Source organism: Planococcus citri, chromosome 4 (assembly GCF_950023065.1).
Source record: "Planococcus citri chromosome 4, ihPlaCitr1.1, whole genome shotgun sequence".
Lineage (NCBI taxonomy): Eukaryota > Metazoa > Arthropoda > Insecta > Hemiptera > Pseudococcidae > Planococcus > Planococcus citri.
This window is the reverse complement of record NC_088680.1, coordinates 34,939,689-34,966,685: the sequence shown is the minus strand read 5'-3', so window position 1 is coordinate 34,966,685 and position 26,997 is coordinate 34,939,689. Positions and strand designations below refer to the sequence as shown.

Sequence of the window (26,997 nt, the reverse complement as noted above, 5' to 3'; positions counted from 1 at the left end):
CCAAGATTGTATTGTTATTCGTCCACTCTTCGCGGAAAAATGCTATAATATACTTAAGAAGGGTCAATACAGATAGATAATTACGGATACCTTGCATATACGATACAACACATATACAAACTGCAGATAATTACACACTCGAGAAAGAAGTAGAAAAAAAAACTCCAAATGCTGTAGCAAAATGCGTATTTAATGTGACGTGCGTATACTAATACGGAAAATTATTTGTAAAAATAACGTTTACGCGATTAAATTTTCATTACAATGCATCACGGCTGAGCGGAGAGAGAGCGCGGGTGATTATTCTTGTGGCCTTCTTTCGAAGCAGCGACGAGCGACGGTGGTAAATTACACCGATAATTTACTCTTTTTTAACTATGGAATATTCAAGATTAGAAATTGCCGTATAAAAAACTAGTTGGACAGACGAAGGGGTACAGGGAGACACAGGTAGACGTACGTAGGTGAAGAGTATTTTACCGCAACGGTATAAACATCTTGTAAATAGTAATCAAATCATGGCGAAAAAACCCAAAAACATGAACTACGAATGGGAACTCAATAAAGTGGAAGTTGAGTGTATATAAACGTATGTGGAACCTATGAAACCGGATTCACTCTTGGGACTTCAACATAGTAAGTTGTCGTAACCTAGGAGACCTTTTTATATAGTATAAAGTAAAAGATTTTAATAAAAAGTTGCGATGCGTTTGAAAATTGACCTATTGTTTGGAGAACGTCGACTTAGCACTAATGGTAGGTAGATTTTGTCACGTGTGCACTTGCACCTGTTTGATTGGTTCTTTTAGACTAAATAATTATGTACTCGAGTAAACGATTCGAAAGACCTTTGAGTAGACACGATTAATAACCACGTGATTTTTTTCCTCATGTTACAGGTGTTTTGCTGACGATGTTCATCGGTTTATTGTCGATATCGCTAGGCACGTTACTGATGGTATTTAGCCCGTACGATATTATTTTTCCAATGGTAAGTGAAACCTTTAAATTCAATTACTACCTATCTAACATATTAGGATGGCCTTTGAAAAAAAAATTTTCGGATCATGGAAAAATGATGCATCATTTTCAGCTCGATTGGTACGTTTTAACTCGTTCCTCGAGAGCCTTCCGCAACAAATGAGCGGAGCGCGTGCGATCGCGACATTTCCCACGAGACCACCGCGGGAAATGGATCGGAGCTTTCCCGGGTTACATCAACGCAACTCTGTGAAGATGCTATCCCTGCTCCTGCCATATGCGAAGTAAGATCAGTCTTCCTTGCTCGTTGGGTTTTTAAAATCGTCTAATGAATATTTAAACGCACCTTTTCAGCTCTTGAAGTTGGAATTTTGATAAATTTTCATCAGTTTTATTTGCACCAAAATATCATATCGAAAAAAAAAATTTTAATTTCCAAAATTAGCTAACACTGGTTCTAATGAAATTGAGAAATGAAGAGTTGCCTTTGATGGTTTATTAGAATTTGTTTTGAAAATTTTTGAAAATTCAAGGAAGAGAGATCCTCACTTGGCGAGTGTCAAAGTACGTTGATCCAACTCCGCGAAGCTCTGTTGCTTTCCATGGTGCAACATCGTGGGAAATATAGTGCTGACGCAAGATCGGTTCATTTTTCAAAGAACGTTTTTTGAAGGGAAAAAATTCAAAATTTTTCGTATAAAAAAGGCCATCCTATAAATATTATACTTATAATAGTACATACAAATACATATCTATCTTAGTACTCAGCACCCCCTCCCCTCATCCCCATCATATTAAACACATACGCACGCATTTTCCCTCGAAACAAGGGCACACGAATCCTTGATTTTTGTATCATTTTAAAATTCAAGGCGAGTATGATTTTCGAACATAAGTTCCCAGAAGCTTAAACGTCGTAATACATTATAAGTAGTGGTGTTAAGATGCCGCAATGGTGGCCTTATCCGGACAACGTAATTAAAAAAACGAACCTAATTACCTATTAAAATATATCGATTGGGTGCGATAAAAGAAATAAAATAAAAATAAAATTTCATCCATTTACTAATACTGCACGATATATACGAATATATTTTAAAACGTTTGATTTACTCGTACAGAGTTGTCGAAAATTAAAAAAATCGGAAGTAGTTAGATTTTTATGTATTTCGGATAAAGTGAAAAAACGTTTGTTTCAAGGTAAATGCTACATACTCGTACACATTCGTATATAAATGTACTATTAACAACATAATTTCGACCATTTCGGACATCGTAAACAAATAAATCGTGCGCGTTAAATATTCGGCAAAGGTTAAAGAAACCAAATCGAAATACGAAAATAGGAAATCCGATGATAAACGAGTCTAATTAACCATCGACGATGGAAAATAGCCGCCGTAAAAAATTCATTGGCGCGGAAACCGCAATAAATAAGATATAAAACGACACGTATGCGGTGAGAATTTTCGGAATTTTACCCCATTTCACCGTAACTCGGTTGCTATTCGATTCTTACGCAGATTTATACGTACGTACGTACCTTATGTACATATAATAACAGGAGCTGTTTCAATTTGTAAAAAAATAAATTCCTTCTGTTTGCATCGTACGAGTATGCATACACTTGAACGACCTTGTCAAGGTAAATATTTGTCAACCGAGTTGCAACTTGGTAAAAATATTATTCGCGCGAATATTCGTAGACGATTCGTAGAAATCATAAATCCATATTTAATCGACAGCTTTCCCCTTGACCTCCTGATGAATGCTTTTTAGTTTCATTATACAGATTAAGGATTTTGGACAAAATTTTCTCAAACGAATTCACGACCTTTTTCGATGACATTTTTCACTTCAATGGCATACCCCCCCCCCCCCTCCATTACCCTTAATTTTTCAATTACCAAAATCACGAAATTTTTTACGAGTAATTATATATAAGTTCTTATGCATTAAAATACAATTCATTTTCTGCAAAAAAAAATCGGTTTCATGAATTTTTAACTACATTATGTATTTTGATTTTTGGAAGTTTTTTTTTGGGGGGTGTTTCGACGTGTGAGATTTAAATCGAGTTGTTAAGGTCAAGTTTTAATTTTGAGCTGATGCCTTTTTTTGGTTTCCGTGATCGAGCTATTGAAACGTTCGGGTTAATTAATTTTTTTGAATGGCAAAGACACATATGTATGGGGGAAGGGAGGTAAATGAAATCAGAACATCAGCAAACGTACTTATTAAATTTTCATTAGAAATTATACATAAAACAAAGTCGTTTCATTATTTCGGGTTTTTCATTTCGTTTTCCTCTTTTTTACCTTAACCAAAACGTAAATTGAGAAATAATTTCACGTACCCAGGTAATATTTCAAACCTTGAAAATTTTTTAACGAAACATTATGCAAAAAAATTACAATGCAAGTGAATAAAATTGTACCTAATAACCATCTCATCCCTCCTCTTCATTAGATGTATTTTTTAAATAAGTATAACATATCGTATTTTCTCATCACACTGCCACTTTACAATTATTGAAGAATCAGATGCAGAACCAAAAAAACCCTACTTCGTAAACTTTGTATCAGCCAATAAATTTTTTTGCTTCAAATTTGCCACGAATTTTTGGTGATTCGGATTCAGTTCTTCATGATTTTATCAAAAAGTCTTTGAACATAGTTCTTCTCTCAGTCGAGAAAATTTTGACGTTTTAATAGAAAGTTACGAGTATTCAAATTATTTATGACAATCTTCTGATGGATGAAGAAGGAAAAGGAGTTCAAAGTCGAACGATTTAGTGTTGTTGTTGTTGTTTTTTAGCCTGATCGCATAAATTTTCGAATTCAATTCGCTGGTAAAAAGCCAACTTGGTGATCTTAAAATCATGAGGTTTTTTTCAATTTTCTAAATTCATCACGACGAATTTTCATTTTTTAAAAATAATAATAAATTCAAAAATCGCCGAAAATTGCAAAAATTTGAAGAAACATAACTATAAGTCTTCTTTTAAAAAATACAGTTCAAAGTTTCAATTTATAGGAGGAGGAGGTCAATGAAAAATTGAAAAATTAAATTCTCATCAGAATTTGTTTTCAATTTCTTCAATTTCTTACCATCAAGTTCCAAAGTTCAATGATGGTAACTGAAGATAGCAATTTCAAAAAAAACAAACAAACAAACAAACAAACAAACCAAATGGCACTTACTTAATTTGAAACAGTAAAATACGAGTGGAACATTTTATCGTGATTTCGCTGAAAAAATTCGAAATGCTGGTATAAATCAAGGATAAATACACGACCAAATTTAGAGAAAATTCTTCTTCGGCACATTAAAAAGAACACTTTTACATAAAATTTACTTTCAGCCGGTTTCACCGCAAATTCTTTGGCATAGAGTCAAATTCGGAATCAATAATAAAGAAAAAGAAATCAATTTTAAGTTATGCTGAAATTTATTGCATGTGTTCGCAGCTTGAAAAAAGTGATTTGAATTTTTCCTCGAATAATCAACGACTATGTAAAATTTCTAAATCAATGAAGAAGAAAAAACCGTCCTCCCTCCCCTCTTGCCTCTTCAAAATTAATAAAAGATCAATATTTTAAACCTGAATATTTCAACTTTGCAAACCTTCAAAACTTCGATGATTTTTTTGGTCAATTTCAAATCTGATCATCACTTTCTATAACCACAGAAATAAGAATAATCGCCCTCCTCTCCACTCTCTCAATTACAACGAATTGTGACATTTCATTATAGCCTAATGATAATTTTCGTTCAATTTGATCATCACACATTCGTCATCAAAATCCTATAATTTGCCAAAGACAACATATCTTGAAAAGCTCCACGAGAAATGAAACCTACGATGAAAGATATCAAAGTCGGCATACCTACCACCAAATTAGCAGATTATCAAGGGGTCTTTAATCACTCGGGCTTAAGAACTCATCACGTGTATCAACATTGTTAGGGTTAAAATAAGTTACATTTTATAGGCGAGATAATTAGCACGAGCTTTCGAAGGAGGCAGAGCAGCACGTACAGTCTTAGGAACTTAGGAAGGTATACTCGTATACTTTCGAGTAAATCTGGACTCGGCGGTGTTAATTAAACGCGTTTATTTAGCTCTTAAATTAATCCTATCGATCAAGTGGCAGTTACCAAAACTGCGGCCAAGGATCGGCGTTTATCATTTTAATAGGACGTTTATTAGATCAAATTTAAATTTTAATTAAATCGAGTTCTTATTTCCTGTTCGGTGTTTAAAAATACGCGACAGTACCCATACTAACGCGTGCTGGGTGATAATTTACAATTACCGGGATATTTTTAAACACCCCCAGTCCCCCACCTACTCTTCTCTCACCTTTGCCTTTTACACGAGATTAAATTCTGCAGACTTTACACAGTCTATACTACTGCAAGGGGTACATTAGTGTCGTTAAAGTTCAAGGACTCGTCCTTTTTTTAATTTTATTTCGGCAACAGTGTCCTGAAATCGCGTCAAAGGATAGTAAGTATAGCTATTAAAAGCTCTTTGGGATGAGGAGGGAGAACGAGAGAGCGAATCATCGCGCGGCGGGAAACTGATGTAGGGTACCTATTTTTATCAATCCGCAGTTGACGTGTAATTTATTTAATACCTACCTTTTTTTTTCACCACGTTGTCGTATAACTAGGCGGATATTGATGATCCCAGTTTGGTAAACATGTACGATAGCTGTAGCATATAATGGCAAATGTAGCAAATACTCTGCAAGACCATTTTGATCGTAAATTAACCGGTCTTTTTATTATAAATTTATACGAAAATATCGGTCGCGCGCGTCTCAATGACGTAACCACTGCCAGAATCCCAGATAAAATTATACGCCTTTTCTTCCCTTTGCATTTTACATACAATACGGAAAACACCAGCGCAAATCCTTGAATTTTTTTTCACACCTGTCAACGGTGCAGAAAAACAATACAGTTTAGCGTGAAATGTATCTATGCTTGGGCGGTTTATTAAAATTAGGTACGTTTGTATTTTTCAAAAAAAAAAGGAGGGGGAAACACTGGTAACCGCAAAACCGAAACAAGTTGTGGGATGATTGATGTTCTCTGTAGTCAAAACAACATGCCTTTGAAGGGTTCTTTTTCCCGCCAACATAACCACGATGAAAGCTCTGGCAAGTTTTGGAAAGCACTGGCCATTTTCGCGGTTCATTAATAATTCAACTTCGTGTAACATCCTACTCTTGTTCAATTCTCTTCTCTGGTGGATGATAATTTACTTTCAGACGTTGAAAATCTCGTCGTCGTTGCTCTTAAAAAGCTCTAAAATGGCGTACTAATTAAATTATACTTTTCAAACGACTCTGACGATCTCGTTATCACGACGTTGTGTTTGTTTTTAAAAAAAATTCATCGTATCGTAATTAGGCCACATACCTAGTTTATCGGTACGCAATTTATTCGCAACAACAACAACAATACACCTATATTTATGTGGATTATGTTACGTTACGTTGACCTGTGTGAAATGGTCATCAACGAATGTCCAATTCTGGAGCACCAAAAAAGTCTATATACGTGAAATTTATTATTATACATTTGGAAGTTTATTAAAAGAGACCGAGAAAATGTACTTACGAAATAATAGCACGCTACGTCAGAGAAAAAAGAATATCGATGCCGGAAACGGAGCGTAAAACAAATAGACGGTCATTTTGTCGAATATAATTTGAACAGCGTGCGTGTGTATGTGTCATGCTGTATGTTCAGTGTAGTTTCAAGATCAACGAACTCGATTAATGGAAATTTTTTTTCGTTTTGTGTTTTTCCCTTCTGTAGAAAACGACGTTTTCGGAAGGCAGCGAAGGATTCGAGTTATGGCGTAAACCTCCAGTCGAAGTTCTGCTTAAAGTCTACTTGTACAACATCACCAACAAGGACGAATTTCTAAGTGGAAAGGAGAAACTGAAGGTGGAGCAAGTTGGACCATACGTTTACCGGTAAGCTGAATTTTTGAATTTAATAATAGGAGGGTTGTTTTACCCGCAATTTGTGTAGTTTTGATATGGGCTTGATTACATGATTGGTATCATACAGTGTCATAAAATTCCTGCATATTGATTTAAAAGCCTCCTCTCCCTTGCCTTCCATGAGCAAAAATGATTTTCGAATTTGATTTCGAATCGTACTCAGAAATCAGAACCCCTCATACATCTCTGAATATATTGGAGGAAACTTCCTTGACTAAGATTTTTTGCAATTTCACGTGTGGAGAGGAGGCTAAAATGTGGCTTTTAGATGATTTTAGCCCTTTTGCTTTTATGAAAACAAACGAACGTATCATCAATGATTTTTTCACATTTTCATTAGTGTTTTCCTGGCACTATCTTTCACAATTTGAACTTCCTAAGGTCTATCTTTAAATTTTTAGAAATTGGATAAAATTGAACAACATTTTCAAAATGGAAGAATTTACTTATTTATATTTGAAATTTTCTTTTAATGATAATTTTTTTAACTATTTTTTTTTTGAACTTGACGATTTTTCCCTTAATTGGAAATTTTTCTCAATACTGGGCAAATTTTTACAAAATTAATCATTCTTCATTTCAAACTCAACACTTTTCAAAAATTGGTCTGTTTTTAAAAAATGAAACATTTTTTTTCAAAATTGATCATTTTTTTCAAGTTGTACCAATATCACATCACTTTTTTAAAAATTGGGGAAATTTTTCAAAATTTTTTTAAAAAAGTGGTCAATTTTTTCAAAACTAAGTATAGATTTTTTCTCAATAAGTGGCATTTTCTTTCTAAAAACTGGGGAAATCGTTCAGTCATTATAAATCGGATAGTTTTTTTTAAATGAAGCAATTTTTTCAGAAATTGATCAGTATTTTTCAACATTGATTAATTTTTTTTCAAGTAGCACACGTTTTTTAAAATAGGGGCAAATTTTTCAAAATTGTTCATTTTTTAAAAAAGTGGTAAATTTTTTTCAGAACTGAGGATTTTTTCATAACTGAGCAACTTTTTCAAATCAGTTTTTTTAAATTGGGCAAATTTTTCAAAACTGTTCATTTTTTGAAAAATAGTGCGCAATTTTTTCAAAATTAGATTTTTTTAAAAGTGCGTTTTTTCTAAAAACTTAAAAATTTGACAATGTTTCTAAAATTGGGTAGTTTTACAAAAAATGAAGAAATTTTTTCAGAAATTGATTAGTATTTTTCAATATTGATCAATTTTTTTCAAGTACCACAGGTTTTTTAAAGTAGGGAAAATTTTTCAAAATTGTTCATTATTTTATAAAGTAGTCAATTTTTTTCAGAACTGGCCATTTTTTTTCATAATTGGACAACTTTTTCGAAAATGGTAAATTTTTAAAAAATTGGAAAAATATTCAATTTAATAAAAATTGGAAAAATATTTAATATTTTAAAAATTTGACATTTGCATGAAAAGTGATTAATTCACCTCAAAACTGGGTAATTTTTCTCGAGATAAGGCAACTTTTTCCTGATGGGTACTTGTACTCAGAATCAGTCAATTTTTAAAAAATTGAATTGAAAACGTTTTTTTGCAATTATTGATCAATTTTGTCCAAAATTGTAATTCTCAACACTGAGAAGGTCACTTTTTTAAAAAGTAGCCGATTTTTCAAAATTGGTCATTCTTTATAAAATTCGGTAATTTTTTCAAAATTGCGCAGGTGTTTCATTTTTTTGAAAAAGAATTTTGAAACGGAATAATTTTTGCAAAAATGAAAAAATAGTCAGATGGTTTTCCAATTTTGGAAAGATTTTCTTCAAAATGTGAGGTTAAGGTTAAAGATTGAAGAAGGCACTCACGATATTGAACTTTGAAAAGATTTTCGCGTTGAATAAAAGTTTTATTATTGATAGTTTACTAAATGAAAATTCAGAAAATTTTCAACGTATTTTCATTTTGTCCAATTTTTGGTAATACGTATAGTGAACAAGCAGATACAAAAATCATCTACTTTCAACAGATCCTCAACATCAAAGAATTTATTTAAATGCATTTATCGCAAAAATTCCAATCCAATCATCCCTTGACCCTCCCCCACATAAAATTTTCGAAATTTCAACCTTCGAATTAGGTTCTTTCTAGCATCAAAGGATTCACAATTCACATCTAGCCATTCCTGCAATACATATTTCTTAATCTAAACATTAAAGCCACCCACATCCACGTAAATAATACATACAAAACTTCAAGGACACGTTGCAATTTTAGAAACACCTATTTAAAGGTTAGCAGATTTATTATTGTCAAAACTACCCGAGCATAGCAGAAAATAGTAAGTCGGCTACACCTATGACGACGATTCATGGCATCATGGCTGCGAAAAGGAACCACGATGAAGGGCGGCGAGAAGGGTAGCGGAATCCCTTTTAATCAACATATTAACCACGGGAGCAATATCCGACCGCGAGAAGGTCAGCCTTCAGTAGAAGGGTTTTCATAGTACCTACATACAAGTACACCTATAGTCCTAGCTTCTAATATACGCGAAAAGAAAAGGTATATTCGGACATTTAATTATTCGTTAGGTATAAAATACGCGGCCTCCTCCATCCCTGCTTTCTCTCAGAACACCGGAAGTGGCAGCTCGGCTTTTCATATCGGCTCGCAACGGCACAGGCATAGGCAACTCTTGTACCTAACTCGTGTATATTCAAATTTATACCGTATAAAACGTCTTTTATGGCGCGGCATTAATCATCGTCGTACAGCACGGACAATTAAATTAATGGAAAACGCGGCATAAAAGGCGTTTTTCGCGTTGACGAGCCGACGACGAGTTGCTAAATTAGTAATTTGAAATTGCGCTTAAAATCGTCGAGCCGTAAATACACGACGACGAGTAAGTACCTACCTATGCTTCCCGTAGGAGCGATAGACGTAAAAAATCGCCGGAAAAATCTCGCCGTGTTACGATGCAAGAGAGCCCTTCGTACGAAAAAAAGTTGCGATTTATAGGCAGAGCTTTGGCTTGTATAAATATACACAAAGAAGAGCATCGCCAGAGTGGAGGAGGGAAGCAGGAAACTCTCAGAATGTTAAGACGTTAAGTTTTTATTACTTTATTTGGAAATTAAAAGCTCGTAATGTTTATTTTCTTCTGTGCTCTCGTTCATGGATGGCGGGCATCGATGGTGATGATTTGGTGTATGTAGCGTGGTTGTTAATACTCTTCTATTCCCCAGCCTTCTTCAGCTCATCCTTGGCTTCGGGTAGTACGCGTATTCGTACCTCGTCTATAACGTACAAACGTTTTTATTAGAAGGGTTATCTACTACTACTCGTGTCCTTGGTGAAATTTACGGCCGATTGGATACTCGAACGAGCTTTTAAGGCGTTTTACACGCCGATAATAAATTTCCCTCGAAGCTACCACCATCGTTCGTCCGTTCTGCTCCTCCTCTTCTTGCACATTGTCCATGTTGCGAATCAATGAGCTTTCGTGTTGGCTCATTTCACTTTGAAATTTTCTGCTACTATAGTGATCGAACACGTACGAGTATGACGGTTTGCTTTTCTTATATTCGTCTTCTTCTCGATGGTTTATTTTTTCTTCTTCGAATCGGGTGCATTTTTCCATTTCCACATCGTCCATCACCATTATCATCACCTTTTGTACACATCGTGATTTTACGTGTACATATAAAAATATAAGGAGTGTTGATTAAAAAATTGCATTCTTCCACATTCCGTATTGTTTTATAGATATAAGGTCGTTAGGTATGTGTATGAGTAGTAACTTGTAGCGAAATATTAATTCCTTCGATGGGAGTTGTTTTAATTGTTCGGTTTGCAGACGACATGATATCGTTGCTGATTACACACTTTGCAGTTTTTTTCTTCACTATCGTGCCTTCAAGGTTGTCGAGTTGACCTTTAAAAGATGGTTTCGAATGAGCAAAAAGAAAAAAAAATTACCACAAAGTGAATCGAGAACTTTATACATGCGTCATCTCACAGACATAATATAAGCTGAGCTGAGAACCCCTACCTTTGCAAAAGTTAAAATTCTACTCTTGGAAAATTTCCTTTTCAAATAACAACTCCGACGAACTAGGTTCATTAAAAATTTCGAGTAAATTCATCGACCACGCGTAACCTATTAAACCTTCCTCCTAAGCAGCCGACTATTAAACTTTCTCGTCAATTTTCACGATATCCTTTTTTTTCGCTCTCCTTCTTAGTAAACTAAAGCGAGTGTACGATTTGTACTAAATTTAGATTGATAGTCACGCGAATATTTTCTTCGTCCTTTCTATAGTCTTAATGGCACGTCTCAGAGATTCCCTTAAGAATTTACCAACCTATTCGATGCAGCACGTAAGATTTACCCTCCTCGATACTACATACATAGTCAACAATGGTAACAAAAATGAGAAGGAAAAAAAATCACTAAACGCATAGAGAATACAATTTGAATATTTCTGGAACGGTTTCAGAAGTTATACAAATAAAACCAGGAAATGTACTATACCACGCGCGAATAAAAACATCGAAAATATTTTTTCCATGTAACTATTACAAGGTTATCCCCCGAATTCGGCGGAGAATTTTCAACCTACAAAAATTTATTTCACTCGTATGATTTATTAGAAAGTTATACACTTACACACACGTAGGTTCAATTTAGCACCGCGGTAACCACCGATTCTTAATGCGTTTTGTGGATGATAAATCGCCTAAGGAGATTATTTTCAGTATTGAACATGAACAGCACCATTACGATTACTATACTACTGTGACGACAAAGTGGCTAATGAATAATTTTTTTCACTGTTTAGGAAGAGAGGGGGGGGGGGGTAAGGCAGAGGATTTGAAAATATCTATAAAAAAATACACGAGTTGTAAGGTTACGGTTCGTTAAGTCGATCGATTTATAAAGTAGATGATTTTTTTTCCTTTGGTTACTTCAGTTATACGAGGGTTGAATTTTGAAATTATAGCGAGATATGATTAGGTACATCAGATATTGAGAAATATAACTCGATGTTAACGAAGTACGAGTAATAGATACACGAAGCTCGATAGTACATAGAATATAGTCTATTCCATACTCGTTCCTTCGGGTAAGTGGATTAAAGCATGGTTTAATATGAAAAATCAAAATCAACAATCTGAACTGAAATTCAACCATAATTCGGAATGTAAACTATTTGGGCAAACACGAGGCAAAACAGAAACTTACCCTTTTCAATTTTCATTTTGAACATCAACAAAAAATACTCGTGCATCTTCTTTGGAAAAGATGATCTTGAGCTGCATCTGAAAGGAGAAAAGATTATTAGAATTGCAAATAAATAAGAATTAAAAAAAACAAAAACAGAGAATCAGGCAATCAAATACCCAAAAAATTATACAAAAATTGAAAAAAAAAATACAATCGATTCAGAACACTTGAAAGATGAAAAAAATGCATTTCCACGACATTTCTACTATAAAAGTCATACCATCTCAAAATTCAGCAGGCAAAGTCTTCAGTAGACTAATTATGCACAAAATTCTCAAAATTTGTTGACATCATGAAAAAATGTTCTGATTAAGATAATCTTCAGCAGATTCAATAAATCAAATCAAAATTTTATACACAGAAGTAAACAAACCATTTTTGACCGAAATGAACATTTCCAAAAAAATTAGCCAATGGTGGAGGGGGGGGGGGGGAGAATTTTAGACCACCGAAAAATATCAATATCACCATTGTAATGTCCTCGAAAACGCTGATTTTGATGGACCCTAAATACTCAAAACTCGTCCTTCCCCAAGTGCTAAATTTTTACATCCATTAGGCATACTTATTGTTCTTTTAAATGAAATTTTGAGCTCCAAACACCCTTTGAGGGTTCAGTTTCAATTTTTGAGGGCAAACGGTCATCAGATCGAGAAACAGTGCTTCTCAAAACTTGAATTGTGACACCATACTACATTTTTTTAAAATTTTGGGCTCGAACCCTCTTCCATGTCTTACACTGATGTGCTCATTTTTGATTTTAGAGTCAATTAGTTTTCAGAGTCAGAATCAGCGCCTTCGAAAACATGAAGTTTGAAATTTTTCTCAGCTTCTCCCCCCGCCCCCTTCACCCCTCCTTTTTCAAAAGTAAAGTTGATTTTTTGAAAATGTGAAGAAAGACCGAAAAACACATGCTTGAAAACTACCGAATTTCTATCTGCGTTCTGTTTTCTCCCACCTTCCCCCCTCCTCACCATTTTGGTTTAAATTTTGAAAACAAGAAGGAAATAATGTAGCATGTCGTTTATTATGTTTTCAAAAGCGTTGATTTCAAATTTTAACTCACTTTTCAAACCCCATAAGCCTCAAAAATTGAAAAAGTCGAGTGACCTATGGCCTGTTGCGTTTTTAGCGTTGCTGGTTTCGAAATTCAACTCAATTTTCGCATTCGAGCCCCTCAGGGTCTGCAAGAAGTGCCCACATTTCAGAAAAAATTTCAAATTGTGTGATCCATATTTCGTTGGGTTTATAGAGGGACTTATTTTGAGTTTCGATTTACTGAGCTTTTTCTTAAGCTTCACAAGAGGTAATCCTTCGAATTCACAAAATTTCAGAACTATTTCTTTAAATTTCGATGATTTTCGAGCTGATTTTCCAACTTATTCATCATTTTAACAAAAATTCATAGAAATTATTGAAATTGTGATGCAAAATAATATGAATAAATGCATTATTTAATTTCAAGAAAATGAAGTTGTAATGGCCTTCTAGGATAATTTGACGTTGGGGAAGGGAGGAAGGGGGGGGTAAAAGAGGGAATTTACCACTGGCCACAATTTCCAGAAAGGCCTGAAAAGTTGGAGGTTTGAGTTCAATCGTATAGAGGTTGTGATAGAACTTCAATTTACAAGTTCTTTCTGAGCAAACAAACTAATTTTTTCTTTTTTAAAAAATCTAATGACACTCAAAATTGCATTGAAAATTGGCGCAATTTACTACCAATTCAATAATTCACATCAGAAATTTCATAAGAATCCCCCCCTACCACCCCCCGCCTCATCATCTCAAAAATACATCGAGAAAAAGTAATTTTCTCTCAAATCTCCGAAGAATTCTCCCTACGTCAGTTTTCTAATAATCCATCCGGCAAAAGTTACCCGAAGCAAAACGCGGAATCGTATCAATGTCACGCTGGTTAAAAAACTTAGTCAAATAGAACAATTTTTCACACAAGTTAGCCAGTTGGCTGGGTCTGTTGACTGCATAAATGATTGGCAATCTCCGGCTCGGCTTCCGCGTACAAAACGTATATTTACATGGCGCTTCTTGAACACAATATAATCGATGGTCAACATACGCCAGCAGACCAGCAACCAACGTGTATTTATCATTCACACGATAAATTCGTCCTTTGTCGTGGTAGCTTTGCTGCTTCATCGCTCAATAAGGTCGAAATTTTCTAACACGGAAACCAGGCGGTGTGGGACATCGACAACGGATTTTCCGCTTGTAAAAATTTCCACTTTCTTAGGTCGAAATCAAATCGAAATAAATCGTACGTCGTCGACTCGTTGTCGTTGTTGTTGCGATAAATTCGGAGTAGGTAATTCTGCAGCTGACCGATTCGTAAACCCGAATTAAAATGATTAATATGCCCTAATCAATATATTCGAGAATAATCGTGAACGTTAATTAAACACGATCGTGTATAACCATCACCTTTTTTACACGGATCGTTGGGTATTTTCGCAAAATCATTAATAAAGGTGTTAATTTTATTATTGTTTATATCGCTACCAAAAAGGCCAAAACAGAATCTCATTTTGATAAGCATTATCTCGAATCGGTAATCAGGTTGTACGTGCTGATTCATGGCCCATTTCTCTCGATACACAATAAGGCGCCTTATACATAGTACATCGTACACTACATACCTCTATATACTCGTAATTAGACCATCTACGCGTAAACTTTCGATAACCTTGCAAATTTTTTTAATAATTTTCTTCTAATTATTTACGTTTTTACAGGGAAATCGGAGAGCACGCTGATATCGAGTTCAATGACAACGGTACCGTTTCCGCAGTACCCAAGTATCCTTTAGAATGGGTACCAGAACTGAGTGTCGGAACTGAAGAAGATAAACTCATGTTACCTAATGTTGCTCTACTGGTGAGTTGAGAATAATAGCCTCGATTTGAGTCTAAAATACATCCAGAGTAGGTCATCGTTATGACTAATTCGGTATTTCTATTTTTTTTTGCAGAGTTTCGCGAACGTTATCTCGAAACAGAGTGCCATCACAAGATGGGGAGTAAACCTATTGATAAGTCAAACTAATTCTCATCCTATTGTCGAACAGACTGCTAAGGAGTTCATGTTCGGTTACGAAAGTGCTCTCGTCACTTTAGGAAATCAATTTATGCCTAGTTGGATTAAATTTGATAAACTCGGATTAATCGATAGAGTAAGTACATGCTATTCATTTATGAATTTATATGTTTGAGAAATGAGAATGAGAGAGTGAAGATAGGAAATAGGAAGACATGATCAAATAATGCAATTAGCTCAAAAAAGCAAAGAATGTTTTACAATAAAAATAACTCGATAAAAAATAATACTTTCGCATGTCGACTCCATTCGTGGACTGTTTTTGGTTAAATTGACCCCCTTCATCCATACCCATCAAAAAAACATTTTTTTTCCAAAATTTCACACAAAACCGAAGAAATTGGTATCATCAAATGAATAAACATCTAAAAAAAAAAAACAATTTCGAGTATATTTCCTTCAACACCAAAACTCGATCATACTAAACAACGGTCATAAAAATAGGAAAACTATATATGTAGATAGGTAATATTTCACTCAATAAAAAACCCCCTAACTAGGCGTTTCAAGGTTCTTAATACGACGGTTACGTCTAGAAAAAAAATCCCCAAAGATCCACCTAATATATCTCCAAAGCAGCACGAAAATTTCGACTCAATTACGTTTAATTTTATTTCTGGCTCAATTGCGCCATAAATTCGAGTTTATATAAGAACAATAATAAAACAAACAGTATCCATAGGATATTTGTAAGGGAAGAAATTTTAATAAAAGCTCGATGAAATATTACGTCTGATATTCGAATCTGCCGAGATCCTCTTTCTTGCCATTTCGACGCAGCGTTGATTTAAACGATAATAAAAATCACTGTTTTTCAGCATCTCTCTCGGTATTGTTTATACAAAATCGAAGAAATACCCCAACGTGATAAACGACTCGAAAGGAGCAAAAGTATGTAAAAAAATAAAATCTGCACCGCATCGAAGATGTTAAAAAATTCAATGGCCGAGTTTGATTTAAAATTCAATTATAAAAACTTCCATTTTTCATCGTCACCCTGAAACGTCTGCCCTTCGACGGATCCCACTGGCTGGCGATGGCGATCATGGTGGCCGATAGTGTACGTAATTTGGCGAGCTTTTTTTAAAATTTATTATACCCCGGGTGGGTTTTGCGGGGTACCCGGCTACTCGTAGGAGTACCCAGATAACCGCAGCAGCCGCCGTCGCGTATGTAGTCGTCATTGATTACGATCACCGTGACCTAGATAACCGGCGAAGAAATTTCCTATTTTCGTGCTCGAGATGTTCACTTCCGATTTACTCATTGGACGGATACGGAGGGGTTTCGAATTAGCGGGCGTATTGGTTCACCCCCTCATCCCTCATCGTATTTTCATGCGTGTATAGTAAACCTAGAGAAAAAAATTATCGCCCACAGATGGCAAATTTTATGCAAGGTTTTACTCAGCCTTGAGTTTGGTTTATTGAGTTATCACGATATGATATTTTAATCGCTACAGTTGATCGCTTTAGGGTGATTGTGTCGCGTTGGGTTCTATCCAGTGCGAAAAAAATCACATATTGTGCTATCGTGTAATATATATCGCCCTTGCCTCGTGATAAAGGTACAATATTCTTAAACCTACAAGTTATCTACTTCCGATATATACCGAACATGTTAATCAATAAAATAATTAGATCAGCCCGAAAGAAGCCTCCTAGGTATAGATGAACAACTCCCATCTCACCTACCAATTCGTATCATTTCTAACCATCGTCAGTCTGCAGTCGTCGAGTAATTGGCAGACTAATTTTCATCGAGTAATTTGTACGTTGATTATGTTTATTTTTGGAAAGTATCCCTCTCGAAATATGTAGGTACCAACGAACATTAATTGGCAAGTTCTCATTGAGGTAGCTTGGCCATTTTCTACTAAACGTTAACTCAATAGTAATTTCTTTTCTTGAGCCGCGAAATCGAGTGAAATTACACGCGATACGATGTGTTAACGTGCGTTTGGCGGTAACGGAAGTAATTTTGGATGTAATTATCATTTGGATGAGAAAAAAAAAATGCAGGGAAAACCAACACTAAATTGCATACGTATTTATAGCTAATACATATGTCAATTTTTACGTTAATTTTTCAAATTGTGTCCACCTGTGGGATCTAGTACATTAAAGTTAATGAATTAGCCGAAAATTATACGAATTTTCAGAGCTTTAATGGGGCTAATATTTCGAAAAAATTTGAATTAACGAGTATATTAGGGTACCTACGGATAATGACTTGAAATTAGTCTGAATCGTGGTATTACAATTTTGCTAAATTTACACCCAACATTTTCAAATTGGACTTTTTATTTTTTCCAAGGATTTCATAAATTATTGATCCATTGTTTGAAAAGTTGAAAATTAAAAAGGTTAGAATTAAAATGACGAACCAAAGTATAACTGAAATTTAATTAGACTTTACCGAAAAGAGGGTGGTAAGGACAGACGTCTGAGATTGTTGTATGTACCTTAATTTTCACCATCTGAAACACACATCTTGGCTGACTTGAGCACATGAGTAGCAAAAAAAACACTGAATGAGAGAAAACAATTGTCAATATGACCGGTGACGAGATAATGAAAAAAGAAAACAAATTATTATAAGCAGTCCCTATAATTGAAAGATTTTCAAAATGAAACTTTTTTGATTTTGTCTACCTAAATTTTTTTTTTTATCTTCACTTGAAAAGATGCTCTTTAAAAAAATGCTTCGCTAAAATTCAAAATTTTTCACTCGAAAGAAAAAATGTCTTTAGGTATTCAGTTTTTTCATTTGAAAATTGAAATTACGATTTTTTCAAAAAATTTTTCAATCAGAATGTTATCTAGAATTCGTGTAAGACTTTTAATAAAAAATTTGTGCAAATGCATAAAAATTCTAAAAAATTCAAGATTTTTTTTGAGGGGTGGGGGAGGGATCAAAATTTACATAAAAATTTTTGTTTCAGTTTTTTTAATGTGATCACACAATTTAAAATTTTGTTTCAAAAGAGGGGGGAGGGGTGTCAACTAAACTCGACCGTTTCGATTATCTGTTTTTCGATTTTTTTTTAAGCATCAAATATATGAAAAAAACTTTTTTGTCATATTATTTTTCAACGGATTGTTTTTTCAAAAAAATACAAATTAAACTCTTTAAAAATTACTTCTAAAAACATGCTTTTGCCCAATGGAGTAATATTTTAGGAAAATTTTTGAATTTTCAATTTTTTCAAGTTAGAGCTGTAAAAACTATTAAGATGGCAAATTGAGGATTTTGCTATGAAACTTTTTCAAAATTATACATTGAAATGGGGGAGGAAAGGGGGGTTAAGAGGTTAGATACATTCACATAATTTTTACTAAATTCAAAAAAAAAAAAATCTTAAAAATAGTGAAATAATTTATCTTACAAGATTGTCAATATTTTTTCCCCTTTCGAAGCTGTTCAATAAAAAATGCAAAATTCTTGATATACGTGTCAAAGTTTACGAAGCAAAAATTCTCAACTTTTCTGATAATTCGTTCAATTTTTTAAAATTATGATTCCTCTAACGCTCCTCGACACCAAAGAATTTTTCAACGAAATTTTCGATGTTGTCGATTAAAAAACACAGAGAAAACTTCCAAGGATTGGAAACAATTTTTTCTAGGGGGTTTCTACAGTTAAAAATTCTTGATGTTCTATGATTTTCATGCAAAATTCTCAACTTAATCTAGCCCTGAAATTTGAACGTTTGATTTTCTCGAGTAATGAGTAGGTACCTATAAAATTCAAAGTGAAAAGACTAATTTTACAAACGAGCGAATAAATCAGGTATATTAAAAATTTTCCACACGCGTTGAAGATAGATCCAAGTTATAAAAATAATAATAGAACACGCAATGGAAAATTTTCAAGAGATAACACAGCAGACCAGCACTGGTCTGGTTGTGGAGGGGAAGAAGTAGTCCCTTCCCGGTTGACAAAGCCAATTTTAGACTTTAAAAAAATTACATTTTCTTCGAAATTATTCAAAAATGAACAAACATGACTTGGTTTGAAAAAAATTGTCAATTCGGAATTTAAAAATTGCATTTAAGAGTGAAAAGAACGAGAATTACAGCATAAAATTTGAATAAACCCTGCCTGCTACCTCCTCTGCGAATCTTTTTTTACGATCAATACCAGCAGCGAGACTCTCAGAATTCAAGCTCGATTCTCACATAACGTGTGCAAAAATAAAAATTTAACATCGATCCGACAATTTTAAATTTCAATAAAATATCATTCGGTCACACCTGAGTCGAGTTTATTTCAAAAATAACGCAAAAACGTTAAAATTATCATTAAAAAAACACTAAAATTCTCGCATAATTTTTTGTTTCAAATAGCCAAAAAACCAGTTTCGGGGAAAATTTTCCATTCGAGAATACGTATAAAATAATCACCTAAAGGAAATTCTGCTTCTCTCGTGATCTCTTCCATTGTGCATCTCGTTTTAAACAAATAAAATCCCACAGTAGTAAACTTGTGCTTTAAATTTTCGCCAACTTTTTTAGTGTACGAGTGCATGAATTTTTGCTACCTATTCGTTTTGTTGTTTGGTTTCAAAACCACAAAACTTCTTTCTAGCATCTCTTCCGATGTGACCCGAGCTCTACTATCAGCGTAACTTTACACGTTACCAGCTCAAAACCCCATAGAACCTATTGCCCAAGGTAGGTGAAAATTTCCGCACGACTGATTCGAAGGTACACACAGTATACCTAAAGCTAAAGCATATTACAGCTAGATAGAGTAAAATTTCGCCAAACTTTTCGACTAAATGATATACACGTGACAGGATCAAATTCAGCCAAGGTATAGACCACACTTTTCGCAAACCTTTTTCCCCTTTTCACTGTTCTTATCGCGAACGGCTTCGAGTTGATGAGACACATGAGAACAACTGCGTCTTCATCGCCAGCATCCATCGTTGTAAACCAATAAACACGAGACCTACGAAAACAGCGAGTATTTCGTAGAAAATTCGTCGAGCTTTTCCCAAATTCTTTTGTAATGCGACAACAAGCGACGACAATGTATTCAAAATACGATGAAAATTTTCGCTTGGCCCCACTCTATGCTTACGTAGTAGGTAGGTCTAGGCACACATACTACGAGTATAATATGTTCAAATATTAAACTTCCATTCGCATTCAGCAACCAGCCAAACATCCATGCAGCCAGAAGCTAGATAGGTATAGCGAATACGTACATGACCATGAACGTATTTCGGCACTTTGCGAAGCGAGAAGCTCGAGAGCGAAATATATGGAAAAATTAACTAGTAACGTTGTCGCTTTAAAACTCGATTACGTTCGAGCGCCGGAAATGTCGTATATATACAAATGAACATTGTATACGTATACATTCTTTGCTTTACGAGTTAATCGCATTAACTTCTATACGTAGAATAAGCTTTTATACCACTACAACAATATACATATACCAGAGGGTGTTCGCAATTTGAGTGAAATGAGAGGAGACGCGAAGAGGGGGGCTCTAAAAACGAGACGTATGTAGTATTTACGCCTTAGTTTGGCTCTTCGGACTAAAAAATTTATTCCTTTTTACAGATGTACGACTTTAACGGCGACGTTGAAACGACCTATACTGGAGAAAAAGATCTGCATTTATCTGGAATCCTAGCAACGTACAATCGATCGCCAACCCTGCCTCAATGGGAAGCACCTTGTAACAAGGTGGAGGGATCATCCGATGGTACCAAGTTCCCAACAAATATTAAACCAAACGAAACACTGTGGTTCTTCCGTAAATCCATGTGTCGAGCTGTGCCCATGGTGAGTAGTACTCGAGTACCTTACCTATCTACCTACCTAATACCTACATCCTGCTGTTCGATGTGTGTGTGATTTTTTTTGTATGTATATGTGACAAAAATGGCGCGACTATTAGCAAGGTTGTCTAGGTTGCAAATTCTCCTAGCTTGCGATCGTGTATGCTATAGCAATCGAGAAAAAAATCCGCCATGTTTTCGCGACCGCGTCGATGATAATATCGCGACGATTTATTAATATTACGCCATTTCGCATACGCATTATATTGGACTAATTAAAACATGGAAAAAAATTGAAAAAAATAGGTCGATGACGTTACGAATGAGTAGATTTCAAAATACCACCGTTTTTATCTCGACCCTCGAAGGCGATTTGTGAAAAAAAAGAGCAAAGAAAAACGTTCGGTCGAGATTATTTTTTCATTTATCTGTTTCGATGGCCTAAATAAACTCGTCCTTATCGATTGTGTGTTGTGTGCTCGCAAAGGTGGCAAATGTTTAGACGTCTCGGACGTTAATTAACGCCGGTGTAATTAGCCTAATTTCTTCACATACTCGGACATCTTCTTCTTCTTCTTCCCGTGTATAATTTATTGCAATTCGCGAACAAAGTGCAATTTCGCGCACGCATAATAACAATACAGCTACACCGAGTCATCTTTTACTCTTAGGTAACATATACTTAGAATCTCTCTTCGTCTATTTTTTACACTGTTCGCTCGCGATCTGCATTTCTTCCATAATCCAAGGTTAACTGCATTTTCACTCAATTATTCAGCATACTTGAACAAGATGCGAGCTAACGCAATAACTTGATTTTAAAAATGAGAAAAAAATTCATCTATCGAGAGTCGACGAGGTACAAGTACGATATATTTTCAACGATTATCGTGCGTAATTTTCGGGACTTTTGTTGGTTGAACTCGAACCATACGTACAAACACACGCGAAGACGCGGAAGAAGTTGAAAATGTCCTGTCGACGAACCTTCAACATCTACTTTATTCTTCGCCTCGATCGCGTAATTACAGGTTGCCCGGTAATTTATAACTCTATCAGAATCGATATCTATCTACTGTACGTATACCCAGAACCTATTATCTCTTTTGGCAGCTTCGAGTGTATTTTTTCAATTCTCTTCCTCCCTTCTGCATACTCGACACTTTGACGTAAAACAAAAACTTCCATTTTATTTCTTCGAGTCGACGTTTTGTGTTTTTTTTTTTTTTGACAATCTCAGTCTATTCTAAAATAAAAATACGAGTAAATGAAAATAATTAGTAACGAAAGAAGTTGGCAATGCTCCTGCTCTGGAAGAATAAAAGTGTCAAAAAGCAAAAAGAAAGGTCAACTGTTCACGTGCTGGGTTCGCGGGGCTGAACGTCTGCACAGATTAAAGAGTGCTTGTACAGTGCAGCGAGACGACGTCTTCATCATCTAGCTAAATGAAACAATACGTTCTAAATTCCAAAATAAATTTCTCCATAGTTTTCTTTCCGTGCACAAAAGACTAGAAAATTAAACGAAAAAAAAGAACGTTGATTGCATTCGTAGATTGCGATTGGGAACTAGGCTATACATAAAAAGACGACTTCGCGATTCGGTCACTGAGAGGGGTAAAAGGGCGTTGAACGAGAATACTCGTATTTTTGGCTGGAAATTTGAAAATGTCGAGTTTTTATTACATTTGGAATAATATTCGCGTGGGTACGAGTGCTTTGATTTTATAGACTACATATTTTTTCGAATTCGGAATGTAGGTCGAGAAAAGCAGGAAAGAGCGAATAATATTGTAAGGGATGGTTTTTCAATTAATTGCTTTGATGAAAACTTTAACGGTTTGATGTATTTTCTTCCTCGTTTTCAATCAATTTTTACGAAAATTTATGCCCGAGCTGAATTTTATCATCTTTCAAATTAATTGGAATGGAAATTTTTTTTAGTAAAACAAATTTAATGACTAGAGTAATTAACATGGTTTTTTTTTTAAATAATCTGCTTTCGACCAACACCACCACCACTTAAAATATACTAAAAAAAAAACAAACAATAAAATATAATTACTATTTTATCTCTTTTTTTTCAACTCAGCCTTTCCAAAAACCTAATAAACCATGCATCACAAGATTTTTTTCCCAATTTTCTGGATATTGGTGGCGAGTTTCAAGGCGAGGGGGCGTTGCTGGGATCTAATCAAAAAAATAAATTGATATTCGTATTCAGCGCTCCCGAAAACCCAATAAACCATATGTCACACGATTTTTTCAATTTTCAGAAAATTTGGGAAGAAATGGAGAGGGCACTGCAGGGGTCGAATCGAAAAAGCGAGTTGATATTCGTACTTGGCGATCTCAAAAACATATGAATCGATATGTCACACGATGTTTTACATTTTTCAACATTTTGACAACAATTTTGAGGCGTCGTACCCCCCCCCCTCAATGGTTTTGCGAAACCCATCACAAAAAGTACATTATGTCGTTATAAATATCATGAAACTGTATGCTTTTTGGATTTTTTTTCAAATTTTTAAATCATTGCTTCAAAATTTGGAAAATTTTTGAAAATTAAGCTTTCAGAAAAAAGCTCAACTTTGAACTTTTGAATTTGTGGAAAATGTTTTTGAAAGTACTTTCAATTACCTTCAAAACGCCGCACTCAGATTTTCTCCCAGTTGTATCTATCCCGAGAAATTAGACACCAAAGTTGGGCAATGGCCCCCCCACAATCAGTTTTTGAAAACTTCAACATTTTTGATTTATGTGTCTTTCAAGTAAGGCAGCCTCGTAAGAAATTCCAAATTCCAAAAAAATTATGAGCATTTCTTCTCAAAACCACCGGAAAATATGGAGAATGGTGGTCATTTTATATGTACATCGAAGGGAATTCGTGAAAAAATCTGAGTGGAATCAACATAAATTACGTACTCTGTGTACGGTTTATGATTTTTATCGGTATGTCAGACCCTTCCCCTCCCCTCCTAATTCAAGATTTCAACGAAGTCAGCGTATTTTTGATCAATTTAATTGGTGAAAAAATAACTGCAAAGTGTTGGCTATTCATAAAATTAGATTGGCCTTCATTTGAGAAAAATTTCCATATTTTCTAACAAAAATTTATTCGTTGTTTCTAATTTGTGGGGAATTATAAACTTGTTTTTTTTTGGGAAGATTGCATAAAATTATTAAGATATTCTAAAAGTTTACAAAAACAGTAAAAAATCAATTTAAAAAAAGGGTAACTAAAGTTTAGGGAAATTCAATTTCTTGACAAACATTCCTCGATTCCTCCTTGATTACATCTCCAAAGGACAAAAAACACGCGATCCATTGAAAAATATTCGAATTTAATTCCTCAAATTGACGACCTTTTAAATCCATATTCGATCGAATAAATTATTACTCGGCTATGCGAAAAATTACACCAATGAAATAGGATTTCTTATACTTATTTGATTATTCATGGAATTCGCCATGTCATTCCACAAGTGCATCTCACTCAAAGTCTTGGCACAAAACCAACCGGTACCGAACGTAATTCACCTTGGGATGATTTTTTTCTCCGCGAATTGGGTAAAAAGATGAAAATTCAGTATAGGAAGCGGTAATAGATTAGTGAAGTTGTTCGCTGATGAAACTAATTATGTCAGCTAAGCAAGTACCCGGAGTGCATAGAACATGGAATGTCACCAACAAGGTATCACCTTCAGAGATGATTGGGAAGGGTGTAGAGGAAAAAAATTTGAAGGTGGAGTTGTTCACAAAGGGGATGGTTGATGCATTAATTTGTACTGGAGATTATGCATAAAGATGCGTCATCGAGTGCAGATGTTCACAAAAAAACCAAGTCCTATGAATGATTTATATTCATCTTCATCAGATTCTTCCCTATTTCAAAAGTTAATTTTCAAAAGGTTCGTCCACGTGATCTGAGTAGTGAAGACTTTTCAAAAATCTAGATCTCTTGAATCCATCAAAATCCCTTCAACATTCAAACCACTTTGACCATCAATAATACACAAACCGAGTGAAAAATTTCATAACCGAGTAAACTTTCGATCAGTTCATTAGAATCATTTATCAAACCTTGACATCTACATGCGTACATACTTACAAAAAAGCAATATTATCCACGAGGCGAAGTATCAATTACCGAAAACAGGGTTCGTTTTTCTTCTTTTAATACAAAAAGAGTCAATTTTCAAAGCAACGGATAATCTAAAATAATAAGACCGGTTCATCTCGCTTCAGCAACCGGTACACCGTTTATCAGTACGTTAACCTTTGGTTTTTGGGCATATAAGCCCGCAGAAAACCTGCGATAAGGCGAGTCTTTTATTCTGGTCAAAGGTAATTTACCTAAATTAAAACGTTCGAATGCAAATTAATTTTTTTCAAAATGACGTAACTTGCTATAGCAGTTTAGTTCAGTTCCGGTTTAAGGAGTCGTATGATCTCGATGATCACGATCGTCGATGGCCAAATTGTATACACAGACCCTATACCTTGTTTCGTAACGTCGTCGTCAGCATCAATGACATTCGAGAAAGGGTGTTATAATATACATATAGTCAGCGAGTGGAGAAAAAAATCGCATTATTTATAATTTATAATTATTATAGAGTATATTAATTGGCGAGTAATTGTTTTGTAAAAATAAACAGGTTCCAACCGGTGCAACGACCACTCACGATGGTATACCGACGGCACGCTACAGGTTCAAAGAGGATGCCCTTGATAATGGAGAAAGCAACGAAGAGAATAAATGTTTCTGTTCCAATGGTCAGTGTTTACGAAACGGTTTGATAGACGTTACCCACTGTTATTACGGTACGTAAAATATCGATGAAATACTAAATTTTTTCTTTTACATCATAAGTATAAGCCTTAGTCCTAAAATATATACCTACCAAACGAACGAACGAACGCGAATTTTGCATAATCTAATTTTTCACTCCCCCTCTCCCCGCCGGTGCGGAGGTGAGACTGGATGACTCTGACTCTGGCTCTGGCTGTGGTCAAACGTCACGTATTCTCGATTGATGTTACACAATACGCGACACATGACCGCTATATTAAATCGGTAATTACCAGCGCACCACCGCGGTCCAGAGGAGTGCACTCCCCAGTCTCCAGTCTCCGCCACGAGCTACAACATAGTAATTCCGAAACATGTGATTTTATTCCCAACATGTCGTCATGTCTATGATACTGTGATGCAGCACAAGGACGCGTTTCCGAATTATTTCGATGGCATGGTAGATAAGATTTTTCTCTATACATAAATTATACGCACACGTGCTTTGTCGCTGATTCCTTTTACTCCATCGTGAAGAAAGTTGGTACCGTTAGAGTGGCCTTCGGAAGTGAACTATGACTTAAGGAGGTATACTCGTACTTTGCTCCGATCGAAATTATTACCACAAAAAAATTCTTTGAGCTGATTTCGAGAGACGAATTAATACGTTGACCAATTATAATACCAAAGTGATATCTTGGGATTTTGTAATGTTTGCGATACGTTTTTTTTTTTTTTGGACGATGGTGATGACATGGTCAAGTTCGTTGGTGGTTTGATTTGATCGATAGGTCTAATTTATATTCGAATATCCATATACGGGGATAGAAAACTAAAAACCTGAACCAAAAACAAAAACTGAAAAAATATCGATTTTAGTAACGTTTTTTCACAAAAAATTTAACTTCCAACATCATTGAATTTCGTCCCAAATATTAACTTTTACCTTTTTGAATTTGAAAAAAAAATCAATTCATTCTTCAATTTTTTCATTTATTAATTAGCTCACTCATTTTTCACTAATTTTTTCTCCATTTTTTTTCAT

General features: G+C 34.8%; 1 protein-coding gene across 5 annotated transcripts in view; it reads left to right on the top strand.

Moving 5' to 3' along the window:
* The window catches only part of LOC135843186 (scavenger receptor class B member 1-like), a 118,245-nt gene that overhangs the window by 85,769 nt on the left and 5,479 nt on the right, over positions 1 to 26,997 (top strand). For 4 of the 5 annotated variants that reach the window (XM_065360972.1, XM_065360975.1, XM_065360971.1 and 1 more), the window contains 6 exons: positions 900 to 991; positions 6,817 to 6,977; positions 14,998 to 15,139; positions 15,234 to 15,434; positions 20,935 to 21,159; positions 25,819 to 25,984. In XM_065360972.1, coding sequence (XP_065217044.1) covers positions 900 to 991; positions 6,817 to 6,977; positions 14,998 to 15,139; positions 15,234 to 15,434; positions 20,935 to 21,159; positions 25,819 to 25,984 — 987 coding nt within the window. Of the gene's footprint in view, positions 1 to 613; positions 757 to 899; positions 992 to 6,816; positions 6,978 to 14,997; positions 15,140 to 15,233; positions 15,435 to 20,934; positions 21,160 to 25,818; positions 25,985 to 26,997 lie in introns of those variants that run through there. The other variant, XM_065360973.1, reaches the window with a different exon arrangement.